Consider the following 14,960-nt stretch of genomic DNA (forward strand, 5'->3'; position numbering starts at 1 on the left):
AAACAGACTTCAACTAATTCATGGTTAATTATTTATTTAATTATAATTGGAATAAGTGATTTGAAGAAGAAATGTGGGAATTCAAGAATCTGTAACACAGGGGCTTGACTCCCATGGGCTCTGGGGGATCTGGAAGGATTCTCCGAGAGAGGAAGGTTGTGAGCCAAGTAGAATGGGAAAAAGAGGGACTAGCATGTGCAAAGGTCCTGGGGTAGAAAGAAGCTGGTGCATTTGAGAAACTGAGAGAAAGTGTGTTAGACCAGGCCAATTCTGTAACAAACAGCCCTTAAGTCTAAGTGGTTAAACATATTAAAAATTTATTTCTCATTTGCTTCACAGTCTAATGTGGGTCAGATAGCTCATCTCCAAGTGGTGACTCAGGGATCCAGTTCCTTTCCACCTTTAACACTGCAGAAAATAAAAAAGAGTGGAGGATTGTGTGGGATGTGGCATGCGTCACTTCTGCTCACATCCATTGGCCCAGTGCTCATTCCAGGGCCCCACCCCATCAGCCTGAGAGCTCAGGAAGAAGCGGTGGGTGGGGGGACAGATGCTGGTGACCCTTAGCAGCCCCTGCCACAGGGAGGGGGAGGAGGCCAGGCAAGTCCTTGGTGGTCACGATTGGGACCTGTGTCTGTAGTCTTGGAGCAAGACTGGACTTGCACTCGGCCACAGATCTAGGAAGGTATTAACATATGGGCAGCTGCCAGCCGTGACCACCATGGCCTCTTCCAGAAGGAAGGAGCCATCACGCTCAGAAGCCATTCTGGAACGTGGAACCTACCAGAACCATTAAGATGGTCAGGTTCCCATGCACAGCGTGGAGGCGTGGCCCAGACCATCGAGTCAGCCTCACTCCCTTGGCCTTGCTGCTCCAGCTCCGGTGTCCTTGGAAGAGATGAAGGGGGTTGGCGGGGGGTGGCAGGGACTGAATGGAAAATGACACTCTCAGCTTTCAACAGACCAAGCAGGTCAGTCTCAGAGCTCTGGTTTCAGGGGACAGTGATCCCCAAGGTACGTCTAGGCTCCAGTTTCTAGGGAGTCTGGGGAGCAGATGCGCAGAGGCTGGGTTAGCCTTGTGAGTCTGGCTGTCTAATGAAGGGCTCTGGGCCAACGGGGGGCCAGAGACTGCCTGGGATTTGCTAATAGGAAACCCCTGAGCCCAGATCACAGCCCCTAGGGGACCTCTTTGCTCTGCCCTCCCCAGCCTGTTTTGGGGTTCCTAGGCTTGCCTTGTGGGTTCTAGGACACCCCCAGTTGGGCAAACGCTGAACCCCAGGGCCTGGGATCAAGATCTCCAAGTAGGGCCGTCCTGGAAATCTTTGTGCTGTTTGCAGGATGCGGGCAAGCATTTCGGCATCCTAGGTGGTTTCTCTGATTTTCCCTAGCTGAGAGGCAAGGAGACATAGTAGGAAGAGGCCTGGCTCTTCAATAAGATGGACTGGGTTGGAATCCTGCCTTTGCCCCTGACCAGCTGTGTGACCTTGATAAAGTTACTTAACTTCTCTGAATCTGTTTCCTCACCTGTAGAGCAGGGGGATTTAGTACCTGCCTGGCAAAGCTGTGGAGAAAGGTAAATTAGATAACCAGTAGGTGCTCAGTAAATGATAAACATCATCACCTCTTGGAAGAGAACCAAGATGGGAGGGGTGGGAGCCGCACAAACCCCGAGACACAGACAGACAGACACACACGCACACACACACACGCGCACACATCTTTCTTGCAGCTGCAGCCAAAGGGATCCTGTTAAAATATGTGTCAAATCATGTCACTCCTTTGCTCAGTCCCCCAGTGATCTCTCACCCAAAGCCAAAGCCTTCACAGAGGCCACAGGCCTTCCGTGGTCTGCCCCCTCCTTTCTCTCTCTGGCCTTGTCTGCTGCCAAGCTCCCCTTTCTCCCGGGCTTTCTGTGGCTCCAGAACGCCCAGGCACACCCCTGCCCTGGGGTCTCGGTGTTGCCATCCCCTCTGCCTGGAATGCATCTTCCCCAGATGTCCGCCTGCTTGGTTTGTTCCCTCTTCTTCCCGTCTTTGCTCAGATGCCATCCTGTTGGTGAGGCCTCCCTGGCCGCTCTGTTTTAAACGGGGTCCTCATGCCTCCTCGTCTCTTCCTTGCTTTATCTCCTCCATAGCCTGATCATCGCCTGATACACCGAAATGCGTTTTCTTGATTATCTCCACTCACAGGAATGCAAGTTGCACAAAGGCAGGGTTGTTTGTCTATGATGTTCACATTCATAGCCATCCCCAGTGCCTGGCCATACAAGTAGGGGCTTAACGTTTGTTGAATGAATACCTGAATGATGGTGAGGACTCAAGTTCTGGCTGGTGCAGGTAAGGGGAGTGGGCCATGGCATGAAGGATAGTGTCCCTTTCCTTTTTGGCCAAATGAGGGAGTTGGACTAGACCCTCAGGAGATCACGAACCATGGGAATTGTGCGCATCACTGAGCGAGTTCCAGCCTCCATGCACTTTTCTGGGATTAGGGTCACCGGCTTCTTACAGACATTTAACAGAGCCTGTGATCTCCCAGAGGAGCTAAGCACCCTCCCAGCTCTGACATTTCCTTGTTGGCTCTAATACTTGCAAATCCTTGCTTTCTAAGAACCTACAAGGCCAGCATTCCATGATCTTATTCAAGTCTCAGCTGCCACAGTGGCTCCAAAGATCAGTAGGGGGCATGGGCGGGGGTGGGGAACCAGAGGGGCCTTGGCAGGGTCAGTGGGTCAGGCGGCTGGGGTGCTTGTGGGGGCACGGGAGGGACGACAAAGGATACTTCTACATTACACGCGCTGTTTTCTTCCTTTCATTTAAAAGAAAATAGATTTAAAGCAAGTATGACGAAAGGTGAGCAATTGTCAGCACTGGCTTCTGGGCACAGGGGTGTTTATCACAGAGAGCTTTGTACTTTTTCTATATTTCAAAAATTTATTTTAAAAATACAGATTTGGAGGTGGGCAGGACAGTTATAGCTCATGATTAGGAACGGAGAGGCTGTTTTGGGGGGCCGAGGGGCCTGTTCTTTGGACATTTTTTCCAGTGCATGTGGGCAGAGGGGCTGGCCAGGATCTGGGCCCATTCCTGGAGCTGTCAGCGCCCCTCCCTGCTCCTGGGTTTCAGTTTCCTGCCTTGCTGGGGAGTGGGGAAAGGCTGAGAGGCCCCATGCTGGGGGTGAAGCTAATTCATTAGTGACGCCTTGTCAAGGACCGGGCGCCCGCGGTGACAGCGTGATTCACCGACACGATTGCCCCGCTGCCAGCCTGCGTGGGCCCGGAACGGCAGTACACGTTACCTTTACTCACTGAGCAGGGCCTGGTGGGAGGCGAAGGTACAGCATCTACCCGGAGCAAGAAAAAGACTCGGAGAAAGAAGAGAGCTGGTACCCTGTACCCTTGAACCCAGGAAGCGCCGTCAAGCCTGGTGCTGGCGTTGCAGGGGCTCGTGCAGCTCCTGCCCGTGCTGGCAGAGCCCAAGAGGGCTGCCTGGTGCTGGAGCGCCAGCTCCGAGCACGTGGTGAGGGGGGCTGGCTGGGCTTCCTCCTCCACAGCAAATGTTCCCTTGGGGAAACTGCTGGGGGGAAGGTGGGCAGGAGGGTGGGGGGGAGGTGCTCATCCTTATCCCGGCTGCCTGGCTGGGTTTTCCTCAGCTTTCTGGTGTCTGAGGTGACACCTTTTCCCAGTTCTCCCGAATGAGTAGAAGGGAGAAGGTTGGATTGGGGCTTAGGTGGGGTCTGGAAGGAGCTTGAAGTCCCTCTGGCTGGGGCTCAGGATTCTCCTACATCCCAGATCTGGTGTCTGGGCCGCACTTATTCTCTGCCCGGGGGCTTCTACCTCAGCTTGCACCTCATCAGTCTTCGTTCCAGGACAGGGGTCCAAGGCTAGTTCCTGGCTCAGAGCAGTACCCGTCTCTGTGTTCACCCCATGACACCTCTTGCCTGATTACAACTACTACGGCTCTGCTCTTTCGTTTATTTATCCAACACATAGATAGCGAGTATCTGAGAAAAAGCTGCCAGGAGCATAAAAAGGTACACACTGAATAATTCCATTTATATGAAATCCGAGAGCAGGCAAAGCTGATCCGTGATGATAGAGGTCAAGGTTATGGTTGCCTCTGGGACTGACTGGAAGAGGCAGGTGTGAGGGAACTCTGAGTGACGGAAATATTACACGGGTGTTTACATTAGTCAAAACTCACCAGACTGAAAAAACAAAACAAACAAAAACTCACCAGACTGTATACTTATGATCTATGCATTTCACTCCATGTAAAGTTTGCCTCCATCTTTTAAAATGTTGATAATTTTCATGGAACGACTACTCTGGGCCAGACCCTGTGCCAGCAGGGAAGGAGACAAGCTTACCTGCCCCAGGCAGCTTACATTTCAGCAGTTGTAGTTTTCATCCTCTGCTTGCACTGGCCCCTGCTGTCTGCCCTTGGGCTGGCATCCTTCCCAGACTGTAGTGGAGATGGGAGTGGGGGTGGGTCAGAGGGCAAGATGCTGTCTAGAGGTCTGTCCCTGCAGTCAGTTACATGGTCACACCCACCAAGGTGGGAAGGCAGGATGGAGGAGGCCTGGAGCCTGCAGACTTGACTTCCTGGCTGTACACTCTACTCACTGTGTGATCTTCAGCAAGTTGCCTGCCTAATCCCTCTGGGGCCACTTGCCTCATCTTTCTTATGGGATTAATAATGCCTTTGTCATAAGAGTTAGACTGAGGCTCTGCTGTGAGAATATTCGTGGACAGAGGTGGAGTCATTGTTTCCATTTATTGCAGTGGTACTTGGTTAGGAGCAAAAGTTGGAGAGTCAGACTGCCTGGTTTCATATCCCAGCCACCAGCCAGCAGGGTGACCTTGGGCAAGTCACCCACCTCACATCAAACCTCTCAGAGCCTCAGTTTCTCCATCTTTAAAATTGGGGCAACGAGGGTACCTACCTCGTAGACTGTGGCAAGGACTCAGCGCAATGCTTTTAGCATAGTGCTGGGCACATGGCAGGCTGGCAATAAACCAGAGGGAGTGTTTCTGCTGGCAGCTCTGGCAGGAGGGATCGGAGCAGGAGGGGAGAAGTCATGGGCAAAAAGCTGTTGGTGGGAGCGTGTGCAAGAGGAACAGTTCCAGAACGAGCGTGGTCATCACTGGTGGTGCTCAAAGGCGCTTGAGTGCGCCAGTCCTCCGTCCACCGCAGCCACACACCGAACTTGAGCATAGCTGGAGGGACTCGGCAGGAGAGGGGGGTGTGAGTGCACGAACCAGGAACCTCTGTGCACTGAGGGTGCACTGGGCGGGGAGGGGGGCGGAGCCAAGCTTGGGTCCCCGCAGATCCTCAGCTGTGACCCAGTCTGAAAAAGCCCAGAAAGGAACAATGGTCTGAGTTACTATCTTAAAGTGACCCCAGCGGGAAGACTGGGCGCACGCCGCTGTACATGAACGGCCGGCAATGACCGCGCCCCTCAGTCCCTCCTCGAGAGCCACTTGTCCAGAGTCCTGGGTCGCGCGCCGGCGTTTCCTCGGTCCTTGGTTCCTTCTTCTTGGACTTGCAGCTCTGGACGCACACAACCGCACACCGAACGGCTCGCTGTGGCTGGAAGCGTAGACAGCATCTGTCGTCGGGTCTGTGCTGGCACGGTGCCAGGCTTGCGGACAGCGGATCTTGGGTTCCCTCGGCGAGCGCTGGCTCCGGGGCTGGTCGGGGGGGAACGCGGGGCGCGAGCCCCGGCGCCGGGACCCCGCTCTGGTGGCATCTTGGCCCCGCCCCTCCCTCCCTCCGCCTGATTGGCAGCCGCACGCGCGTCGGGGGTTGCCAGGGCAACGGGTCTCAGAGTTGCGAGTCAGTGCTAACCTGAGCCAGTCGGCCTCCGGCGGAGGGAGCAGGGGAGGCCGGAGGGCGGACGGCGAAGCGCGGCCCGTGGCGCGCGGCGGCTGGGCCCCAGGAGGGCGCCTCCTCCCGGCCAGGCACGGCCCCCCTCCCGGCGCAGGGGCAGGCCGGGGCGGGGGGCCCCGGAGCCGGCGCGGCCTTGGCCCCGTCGAGGAGACCGGGGGTTCGCGAGGGCGGGGCGATGCCGGGCGGCGGCGGCGGCGGCCCCGGCCGGGGCCCGTGACCATGGGCATAGCCGAGTCCATGCCGGACGAGCTGCCATCGGACGCGGAGGAGCAACTGCGCAATGGCGAGGAGCAGTTGGAGCTGAGCGGGAGGCGGCTGCGGCGGCTGCCCAGCGCCGTGTGCGCTCTGAGCCGCCTGCAGAAGCTGTACGTGAGCGGCACGGGGCTGCGCGAGCTGCCCGAGGAGATCGAGGAGCTGCGCGAGCTGCGCATCCTGGCTCTCGACTTCAACAAACTCGAGCGCCTGCCCGACGGTCTGTGTCGCCTGCCGCGCCTCACGCGCCTCTACCTGGGCAGCAACCGGCTGCCGGCACTGCCCAACGACTTCGCGCAGCTGCAGAGCCTGCGCTGCCTCTGGATCGAGGGCAACTTCCTGCGGCGTTTCCCGCGGCCGCTTCTGCGCTTGGTGGCGCTGCAGTCGCTGCAGATGGGCGACAACCGGTTGCGTGCGCTGCCCGCGGAGCTGCCGCGCATGACGGGCCTGCGCGGCCTCTGGCTCTACGGCAACCGTTTCGAGGAGTTCCCGCCCGCATTGCTGCGCATGGGCCGCCTGCACATCCTCGACCTAGACCGCAACCGCCTGGGCGGCTTCCCCGACCTGCACCCGCTACGCGCCCTGCGCGTCTTCTCCTACGACCACAACCCGGTCACTGGGCCCCCCCGCGTCGCCGACACGGTCTTCCTTGTGGGCGAGGGCGCCGTCGAGCGCATGGCCGAGCGCGACGAACCCACGCCCCGGCCGCCGCCCAGGCGCCCAGCGCGGGTCTTTGAGGATGAGGAGGAAGAAGACCTGCTCATAGGGGGCGGGAGCTCCCGGGCTCTGGGGCCCCCCGTGGACAGCCTCTGCGCCCTGGAAGCAGCTCCAGGACTGGGCACCTGAGCCTGTGCTCTAGGTGTTTGGGCCTCGGCCACTCTGGGAGGAGGGCCTCTGGGAAGGTTTGTGGGAACGGTGGGTCCCTACTTGAGGCAGGGAAGGGGTCTCTTTGGGCAAGCTGCCGGGGACAGGCAGGCCTGGGGGTCATCTTCAGACATTCCAGGGTAGTGAAAAGACTGCCTACTGGCTGGTCTCTGGGCGGTCTTCAGGCCAACAAGTCCCGGTTCCGTCCAGTTCTTATAGCTCCTTCTGGTCCCTGATAGAGTCACTGACAACACAGTAGTAAAGGCACCAGCTTCTTCCTGGAACCAGGGTCACACTGACCATGGAATCATCCCCTTGGCAGAGTCTGGAGGCTCAGGGCACCCAGCAACCTCCCTCCTCCTGGAGTCTGGGTCTTCTAGGTCCACCCTTTCTGGCGCAGGAGCCGCTACCTCTGGTGTGGACCACAAGCCTGCTTGAGGAAGAACTGCCCCCAGAAGAAGGCCTGGCCCAGGGGCAGGGGCTTGGAGTTGGGGCTGGTGCCCGGGACAGACAGGTGTGGGAAACCGGGATTGGGGCCCTAACCATAGCTGCCCTTGTTCCTCCACCGGGGATCATGGTACATACCTCCCTCCCCAGGTCCCCTAAATTTTGTGTGGGGAAGGGGGGACTCAGAAGGCAAGGTCTCTGCCCTTGCCTTTTACTCTGTTCTGTTCTTCCAGCCTGTGCCTGGAATCTTGCTGGGAAAGAGAACATTCCCTCCCTTCCCCACAGCCTGAGCCTTCCAGCTGTCAAGTTTGAAAAGAAGCCACTGTGCCTCTAGGGCCTCCTGCACTGGAGAGAGAGGCTCTCTACTCTGCGCGGCTGCTCCAGTGTAGCCACTGCCTGTACTCTCCATTCCCTTAAATGGGCACCATCGGGGTGGCTGGCATGGCGTGGGGCATGGGACGAGCACTGTGTGCCTCCACTCCGTCACCAGGACAGCCTCCGGGGGTGAGGAGTGAGGCCTCGCTCTGCAATTCCCAGGGCCAGACCTTTCCCATCCAAGCAATAATGGGAGGAGGGCCCAGGGCCAGGGCCGCTCAGGGACACTGTCGGGGGCAGGGCCCCCTCCATGGTAGCGTTTTCTTTAGGAAGAAAAAAAAAAACTGGCTGTAAACATAAATTATATTTCTCGGAGAAAGAATGTGCGTTTCCCACATGCCTGTTTATTTATAAGCCCTGGGAGCACTGGGTCCCGTTGCTGTGGGGACCGTGGGCTCCCTCTGGCACTGCCCTCTGTCCATGTGCTCCAGCTCTGTGTCACAGTGGCCCTGGCCAACTGTTGTATCCTGTCTGGGGAACAAGAGCTTGTCTTCAGTCACAAATGGCTTTGGCTGCGCTCTCATCTGGCTGTATCTTACTCTCTGCCACCTGGCCACCGCCCCTCACCCCCAGTCCCCCTTCCTTGGTCTTCTCCAGCTTAATCCTCAAATTCCTGACTCTTAATATGTTTCTGAATCTCAAGCTTGGCTGACCTTTCTCTATTCTTTCACTGGCACTGACCCCCATCCTCCCTGTCTGAGTCTGTTCTTCCCTCCTTCCATCTCCCTGGCTCCATTTTCCTCTCTCTGTCTCTCCCTCTTAGTCTTTTTTTTTTTTTTTAACTCAGTCATTACTTTCTCCCCTCATTGTTCAGAAAAAAAAGAAAGTATAAATATTTAAAGAAAGAGAGAAACTTGTAATACCTCAAGCCTAGAGGCCCATCTCCCTTGAGAAGATGCTGCCAGGCCACCATCACCATGGCAACAGGGATGATGTCATTCAAGGCCCAAAGGTCAGGCCTGGCCCAGCAGCTCTGCTGGCCACTGGGCTGGACCTGGGGGTTAGGAGGAGGCTGGGGATAGATCTGAAGGAGGCAGCTTGGGAGAGCGAAGGCCTCCAATGGACAGAAAGTGCTCTTAGGGTGGGAAAGATTGGACGCTGCCTCCTTCTCAAGGAGGAAGAGGAGTGCGGGGGTTGGCTGCAGACCTTGTCCCTCCCAGGGCTCCTCAGGTGCCCATGCTCCCCCTGTTGAGGCTCCATCAGGGCCAGTGGTCCCTCCTGGGGTCTTGGAACTTGCAGGAAGGAACTTGAGTTCTCAGTCACTCAGGTGGGGTAGGAGTGTCAGCCATCCAGACTGTCCTCTTGCCCCGTGATTCCTATGATGGCATATTCCCCTGGGCCTAGAATCAGAAGGCATGGATTTCAGTCCTGGGACTTCCCTGGTGGCACAGTGGTTAGGAATCTTCCTGCCAGTGCAGGGGACATGGGTTCGATTCCTGGTCCGGGAAGATCCCACATGCCGCGGAGTAACTAAGCCCGTGCGCCACAAGAGCCACAACTACTGAGCCTGCGTGCCACAACTACTGAAGCCCGCGCACCTAGATCCCGTGCTGCGCAATAAGAGAAACCACCGCAATGAGAAGCCCTTGCTTTCCGCAACTAGAGAAAGTCTGTGCGCAGAAACGAAGACCCAACACAGCCAAAAATAAATAAATAAAAATTAATTAAAAAAAAAAAGAGAGCATGGATTTCAGTCCTAGTTCTACTATTGACCGAGAGATCTTAAGCAAGTCATGCCCCTCCCTGCCCCCCAGGCCTCAGTTTATCCATCTGCACACAAGGAGCTGCGTTTATTTAGAGCTGATGCTGCAGCTCGGCACTCCATGCGACCTGGTGCTTTTCCGCCTTCCCTTTATGCAAATCTTAGAGGTGGGGGGGGCGGTGCAGGGGAGCCACAGTTATCCTGAAATCACTGCCAGCCCAGATTCCCTTCCTCTCTCTGGTCTGTTTCCCTGTGCCTCTTCCCCCGTTGCACTCCCCCGAGGACTCTAGGTCCGGGCAAAGGCCCTGTGATAAGTCCCCCTGGGCCCTCCCGAGGCACACAGGGCTGTGCCTTTTTGCATTGTCAAGGACGGCACCCTTAGCCACAGCCGCTCGCCAGCCAAGCAGGGCTGCTGAGGCTGAGTTTCTCCACAGGGAAAGAGGAGGGAAGTGTGTTACGGGCCGGGAACCAGCTCTGCTGCCTGCTTGCTCTTCACATCAGGAGCCGCTTTCTCTCGGGAAGTTAGAGGGTTGGGTTAAAGTGGGCGCTGATGCCTGGTTCGAGAGCGCTCTTGAGGGTCTCTGTCTCTATGTAGAAATGGGGGAGACTAGGATAGGAAAGGAGCTGTTGCCAGGGAAGCTGGGCGTCACAGCTCTCCTTGGTGATGAAGAGAGCAGGGCCTGTTGGGGAGTTCTCACTTGGCCTGGGGGCAGCAGGGAGAAAGGGAGATGACTTTCCTAGGGGCACTTGTAAACAGTGGCCGCATCGACAGTTCCGCACTTTGTTGGGGGGACAGTCAGGGGTGGGTGGGCCATGGGGGAGCAGGACAGAGGCCAGGGGAGGTGGCAGATCAGACCAGGAAGGCAGGCTGCGAGGACTGTGATGAGACCAGAGCAGAGGCAGCGATGGGGCAGGGGACAGGCCTGGGGAGCTACGTGACTTGCCCATAAATGGGTGTTAGGCCTCCTAACCCAATGCTCAGTCCGCGCCACGGGAGATCCTCTCTGGACCTCCATGGCTGGTGGTCAGGTCTGGGTGTGGAATAAGTGGGCATCGTAGCCTGTCTTCCTCCCGGGGCCTCCCACCAGCCAGACCTGCTGGCCGGCGGAGCAGCAGAGATTGGATCCTCTCCTGGCTTCATTACCGCCATCCCCCTCTTCCCACCCACACTCAGGGCCTTCGGAAAGCAGGAGGACAAGGTGCTCGGGACCTGGGGGCCCTGCCCAGAAGCCCCTCCGTCGCATCCAGTGCCACCACATCGGCTTGCTCAGCCGTCGCCCCAGAGCTTCCTTAAGTCACCCGGGCACTCCCGTTCTGAGGATGGACGTTTATTAACACTCCCGAGTGTGCTGCACAGAACATGTATTCAGACAGGGGTCCCTGCCCAGGGCGGCTCACAATCTATAGGTGACACCACACAGACACACGGGACACAGACACAGAGAGCGGGGCAAGGGACACAGATGGCTGGGGAGGCGCGGGCTGGGCCATATGGGGCGTGTTCAAGCGTTGTCCTTCTTGTTGTCTTTGTCGGGGAGGGAGAGGAGAGCAGCACGCGGCCTGAGAGGGCCTTCCAGAAAGCAGCGGAATCCGGGAGGGACTTGCAGGAGAAAGAACACCAGAGGCCCCTGGCCCCAGGCACAGGGAGGGATGGGGAGGCTCTGCAGGCATGGATGAAGAGAGACCCCGCGAAGTGAAGGCAGGAGGAGATTAAAAAAGGCCAGGAGGAGGCCTGGAGCCCGTGGCATGGGGCTACCGCCTCTGCCAGGCCGAGCTGTCCTGCTTTCAAACCTAGATTTTCCAGAGCGAGGCTGAACAGAAGTCCTGGCAAGGAGTGATCGTGAGGCTACCTCCCAGACCCTAGGGCTTCCTCCAATCTCTGAGCCAGAGATCAGAACCTTTTAACGGGACAGTTAAACCAGGCTGTCGGAAGTTCATGGGGCAGAAGGGGAGAGGGCGGGCAGCTTCAGGTGGGGGTACTTGGTGCAGGAGGCACCGTGGCCCCTTCACTTGGAGTGGGCAGGGGACACACGACGACAGAGGGCACTCATTTCTGGTGTGCTTTCAACAGATGTAGCACCTTCCTTCTGAAGCACCCCGAGAGCTGCCAGGCCTCGGCTTCTCCTGGGCTATGTGTGGGAGGGAAGGGGAAAGGGCTGGGATGATTATTGCTCTTCTGTGGACGGAGTGAACTGACACCAGGAGGAAGGAACTAGCTTGCCCGGGGCCACTGTGTCTGGAGAAGGAAGACACTGGGGTCCAGCTTCCCAGGTCCTCAGGTTAGGACCGGCCTTGGGCGTTTTCGAGTTGGAGGGACTTTTGCAATCCTAAAGGATGAAACCAGAAAAGGATGGAGAGAAGCCACGGGTCCAGCCAACAGACCCAGAGCTTCGCAGGGAACAGAAGGAGGAGGACGAGCTGGCCTGAAACCACAGTGGCCCAGCCAGAGTTCAGGTGCTGGTGGGGAAGGTGGAGGGTCTCCCTTTGATTTGTCTGACCTGCCTTGGAGGGTGGTTCCCCTGGGAACTGAGGAAGGGGATGTCGGGCTGGGTGAGCTAGAGGGGCCCCCCTCAGGCCCCGAGGAGACTCCACTCCCAATAAGCCTTGCTTTAGGCCTGATCCAGGGGGTACGGCTGCTCCTCTGATTTCTGGGTAGCTGGTGGGCTCATACGCTCAACCTGAGGAGGGGCTGGAAGGGTCTCGTCACCCGTGAAGCCAAATCTCAAAGGTGACAGGTGAGGGGAGATGCAGCCCCAGGCTCCCCATCCCCTCACCCCACTGCTTCTTCCCCTGGAAGGAGAGGGAGAGCTAGGACCCACGGAGGAAACAGCCAAGGCCCTACTTTTTCACGATCCTTTATTAATCAGAACAGGCCTTGCCACAAAAAGCAGGGCCCATTCCCACAAAAATATGATTTTGCAAAGAGGAAATCTTGCTGGCTTAGAGGGTGCGTGTGGTGGAAAAATTTTGTATGATTCTTTTTTTCCTTTTTTTTCCTTCAGTTTTCCTTCATTTCTCTTCGCTGCACATTTTTTTGTGATAGTGGGTTTTTGTTGTTGTTGTTGTTTTTATAAAACGCTTGCACTCAAGGACTCAAACACAGTACAAACAGCGACCACCAATCCCCACCCTTGGGACCCCAGAGGGGCTGGGGACTCTGGGGCTTCCCCTGGCTTTTTTTGTGGCTGTTTTCCTTGTCCCTTCCCTGGCGTCTGGCGCCGGTGGGCAGGTGCGGGGCCCTGGAGTAGGTGGAATTTGTACAGCAGTTATGTGGGGAGATGGTCACAAGAAGGGATACCTGAATAAGATAACGACTAAGTCTAGGGCGCCCACAAAGATGGCAGATGACCGCTCAGGAAGGGACCGGGGACACAGTGGAGAAGGGATAGATGGGCCCAGGCAGGCCTCAGCTATCCCTGGAGGCTCTGTGGGGGGAGGGGAAGGCGGGCCTTGCCTTCAGGCTACGGTAATAATACTTTACTCACGGGTAGCACCTTCAGAATCCTGCCTCCACCCCCAGGTCAGGTGACAGCGGCCTTACAACCTCCCCTATGAGGTAGGTGAAGTATTATTACCATCATTTTACAGATGGGGAAACTGAGGCCCCGGAAGTGTGGGTGATTTGTCCAAGGTCCTAGGATGGTGACAGGGCACGAGGGCCCTCCCCCCACCCTCAAGTTCCCCCTTTCCTTATTCTTCTATAGCCTTAGACCGCCCCCGCCCTCACCCCATACCACCCGCTGCTTCCCTTGCTAGCCCACCCTGCCCTTGGCCCACCACTTGCCACCCCTCCCCCGCGTCCCAGAGCTCAGGGTGCCCGTCGCGGTTGGAGAACCCCAGGCCCGGTTCATCGACGTGCCTGGGTGGGGTCAGATTTGGAACAGGCATGGCCTGGAGACGCTCTCTGTGTGTGATTGGCTAAGAGCTTCGGGACCGGGCTCGGAAAACGGGGATGCAGTTGCCCCGCCCACTCAATGCAAGTTGGTTCAGTCCCCGAGCGCTCTGTAGCAGACACCGGGGCCTGGGACTAGGCTCGCTCTCCCACCGGCCTCCGGCGCGGAGGGGCACAGGATTCCAGCGAGGGATGGAGGACGGCAGATCCCCTCCGCTTCTCAAAGCTTCCAACAACACCCTTTCTTCGCTTCCACTGTCTCCGGGGTCGCTGCCCTCCCGTCCCCGCTGGGGGCTGGTTCCCCAGCCTGTCCGATAAGGACCGTGCCGTTGGGGCAGACCCCCATTTTAAGCAAAGCTACAATATGGAAAAATTGGGACTTACAAGGAATGTGGGTGACTATTTGCTTTACGTTAGCACTCTTCACTCTACGAAATGATTCACCTACTTCGTATGATATTCCTCTAGATCCGTGAGGTTAGGGAGTAGGGGCGGGGTGGGGGGAGTGAGATTCTAGGTAAGAAACTTTTGATACGGGCAGAGCTGTGAGCGTCTACCGCACAGAGCAGAACGCTCATCTCAAAGGGAAGTCTACTTAAGGAAGATGGTTCCCGACTGCCTATGCTTTTGCCGTGCTAAGTGGGGGACCCTTTCCAGAGTCTCCTTCCTGGGGTGTCAGACCCATCTGGGGTTGAACTGTGCTCCCAGACCTCGTCCACAGACTGTAGTGTCAGGGCGCCACCTCGCGGTGTGTGCCAGGAATGTCAGGCCCAGGCTCGCGGACCCCTGGATTTGAGGCTGTCACCGGCTGTCTTGCATCAATACCGGGACCGGCGTGGGGGTGAGTGGGCTTAAGCAGGGATCATCCCGAAATCTGCTGCGTCCAAGGGGATGCCAGTTCTCGTCTCTGCAGGAGCTGAGGCAGAGGAACCACAGCTTCTTTGTGTGGGGGCAACCCCAGAACTCACAGAAGCCTGGAATGTTCCCTGCTTCCTCTGCCGGAACTGAGAGGGGCAGAAGGAGCTGCTCTGAGGGACCAGGATCGGTGGGGAAGGTGAAAGGAAAGCCCTGGGGAAGGTCAGGTGATGGCAGATCAGAGACCACGACGGAATGAAAGGGAAGGTCTATGGGCACAGGGGATGGAGGGGTGGAGGCGCGTGGCTGGGGAGGTCAGCGCAGAGATGAGGAAAGGGAAGGAAGCTGGAAGGCGTGGCAAACGTTGCCAGTGCGGCTGGGATACAACATCTGGGAAGGCTGAGGGTGCCTTTGGATGAGGGTGTCAGGGAAGAGAGCTAGTGGGGGCTTGGGACCCCTGAGACAGAAGGGAGCAGGGGAGTCCTGGTGGAATGTGATACACACAGGGGGTGCCTAATGTTCAAGAGACCAAATTGCTGGGGAAGGAGCTAGTGGAGTTTTGGGGAGGCGGGGTCGGGGAGGAGGAGGCAGCCCAGCTCTCAGCCCAGCTCCTGTCTGCCCCCTCTTCCCCACCCGCCCCCCTCCATCCCTGCCTCTCCTCCCCCCACCCCCCCAGCTTTGCGCA

At 57.4% G+C, this 14,960-nt stretch overlaps 1 protein-coding gene across 1 annotated transcript; it reads left to right on the top strand.

Annotated features, from left to right (window-relative positions):
- Positions 1-5,958: 5,958 nt before the first annotated feature.
- LRRC10B (leucine rich repeat containing 10B) lies at positions 5,959-9,461 on the top strand. The gene has a single exon (XM_060017454.1). The coding sequence runs from the start codon at positions 6,108-6,110 to the stop codon at positions 6,984-6,986; it is 879 nt and encodes a 292-aa protein (XP_059873437.1). The 5' UTR covers positions 5,959-6,107; the 3' UTR covers positions 6,987-9,461.
- Positions 9,462-14,960: the final 5,499 nt, after the last annotated feature.

Source organism: Delphinus delphis, chromosome 8 (genome assembly GCF_949987515.2).
Source record: "Delphinus delphis chromosome 8, mDelDel1.2, whole genome shotgun sequence".
In the NCBI taxonomy this organism is placed as follows: Eukaryota; Metazoa; Chordata; class Mammalia; order Artiodactyla; family Delphinidae; genus Delphinus; species Delphinus delphis.

Coding starts and splice junctions, on each gene's coding strand:
- LRRC10B (XM_060017454.1), top strand. CDS start 6,108: ATGGGCATAGCCGAGTCCATGCCGGACGAGCTGCCATCGGACGCGGAG.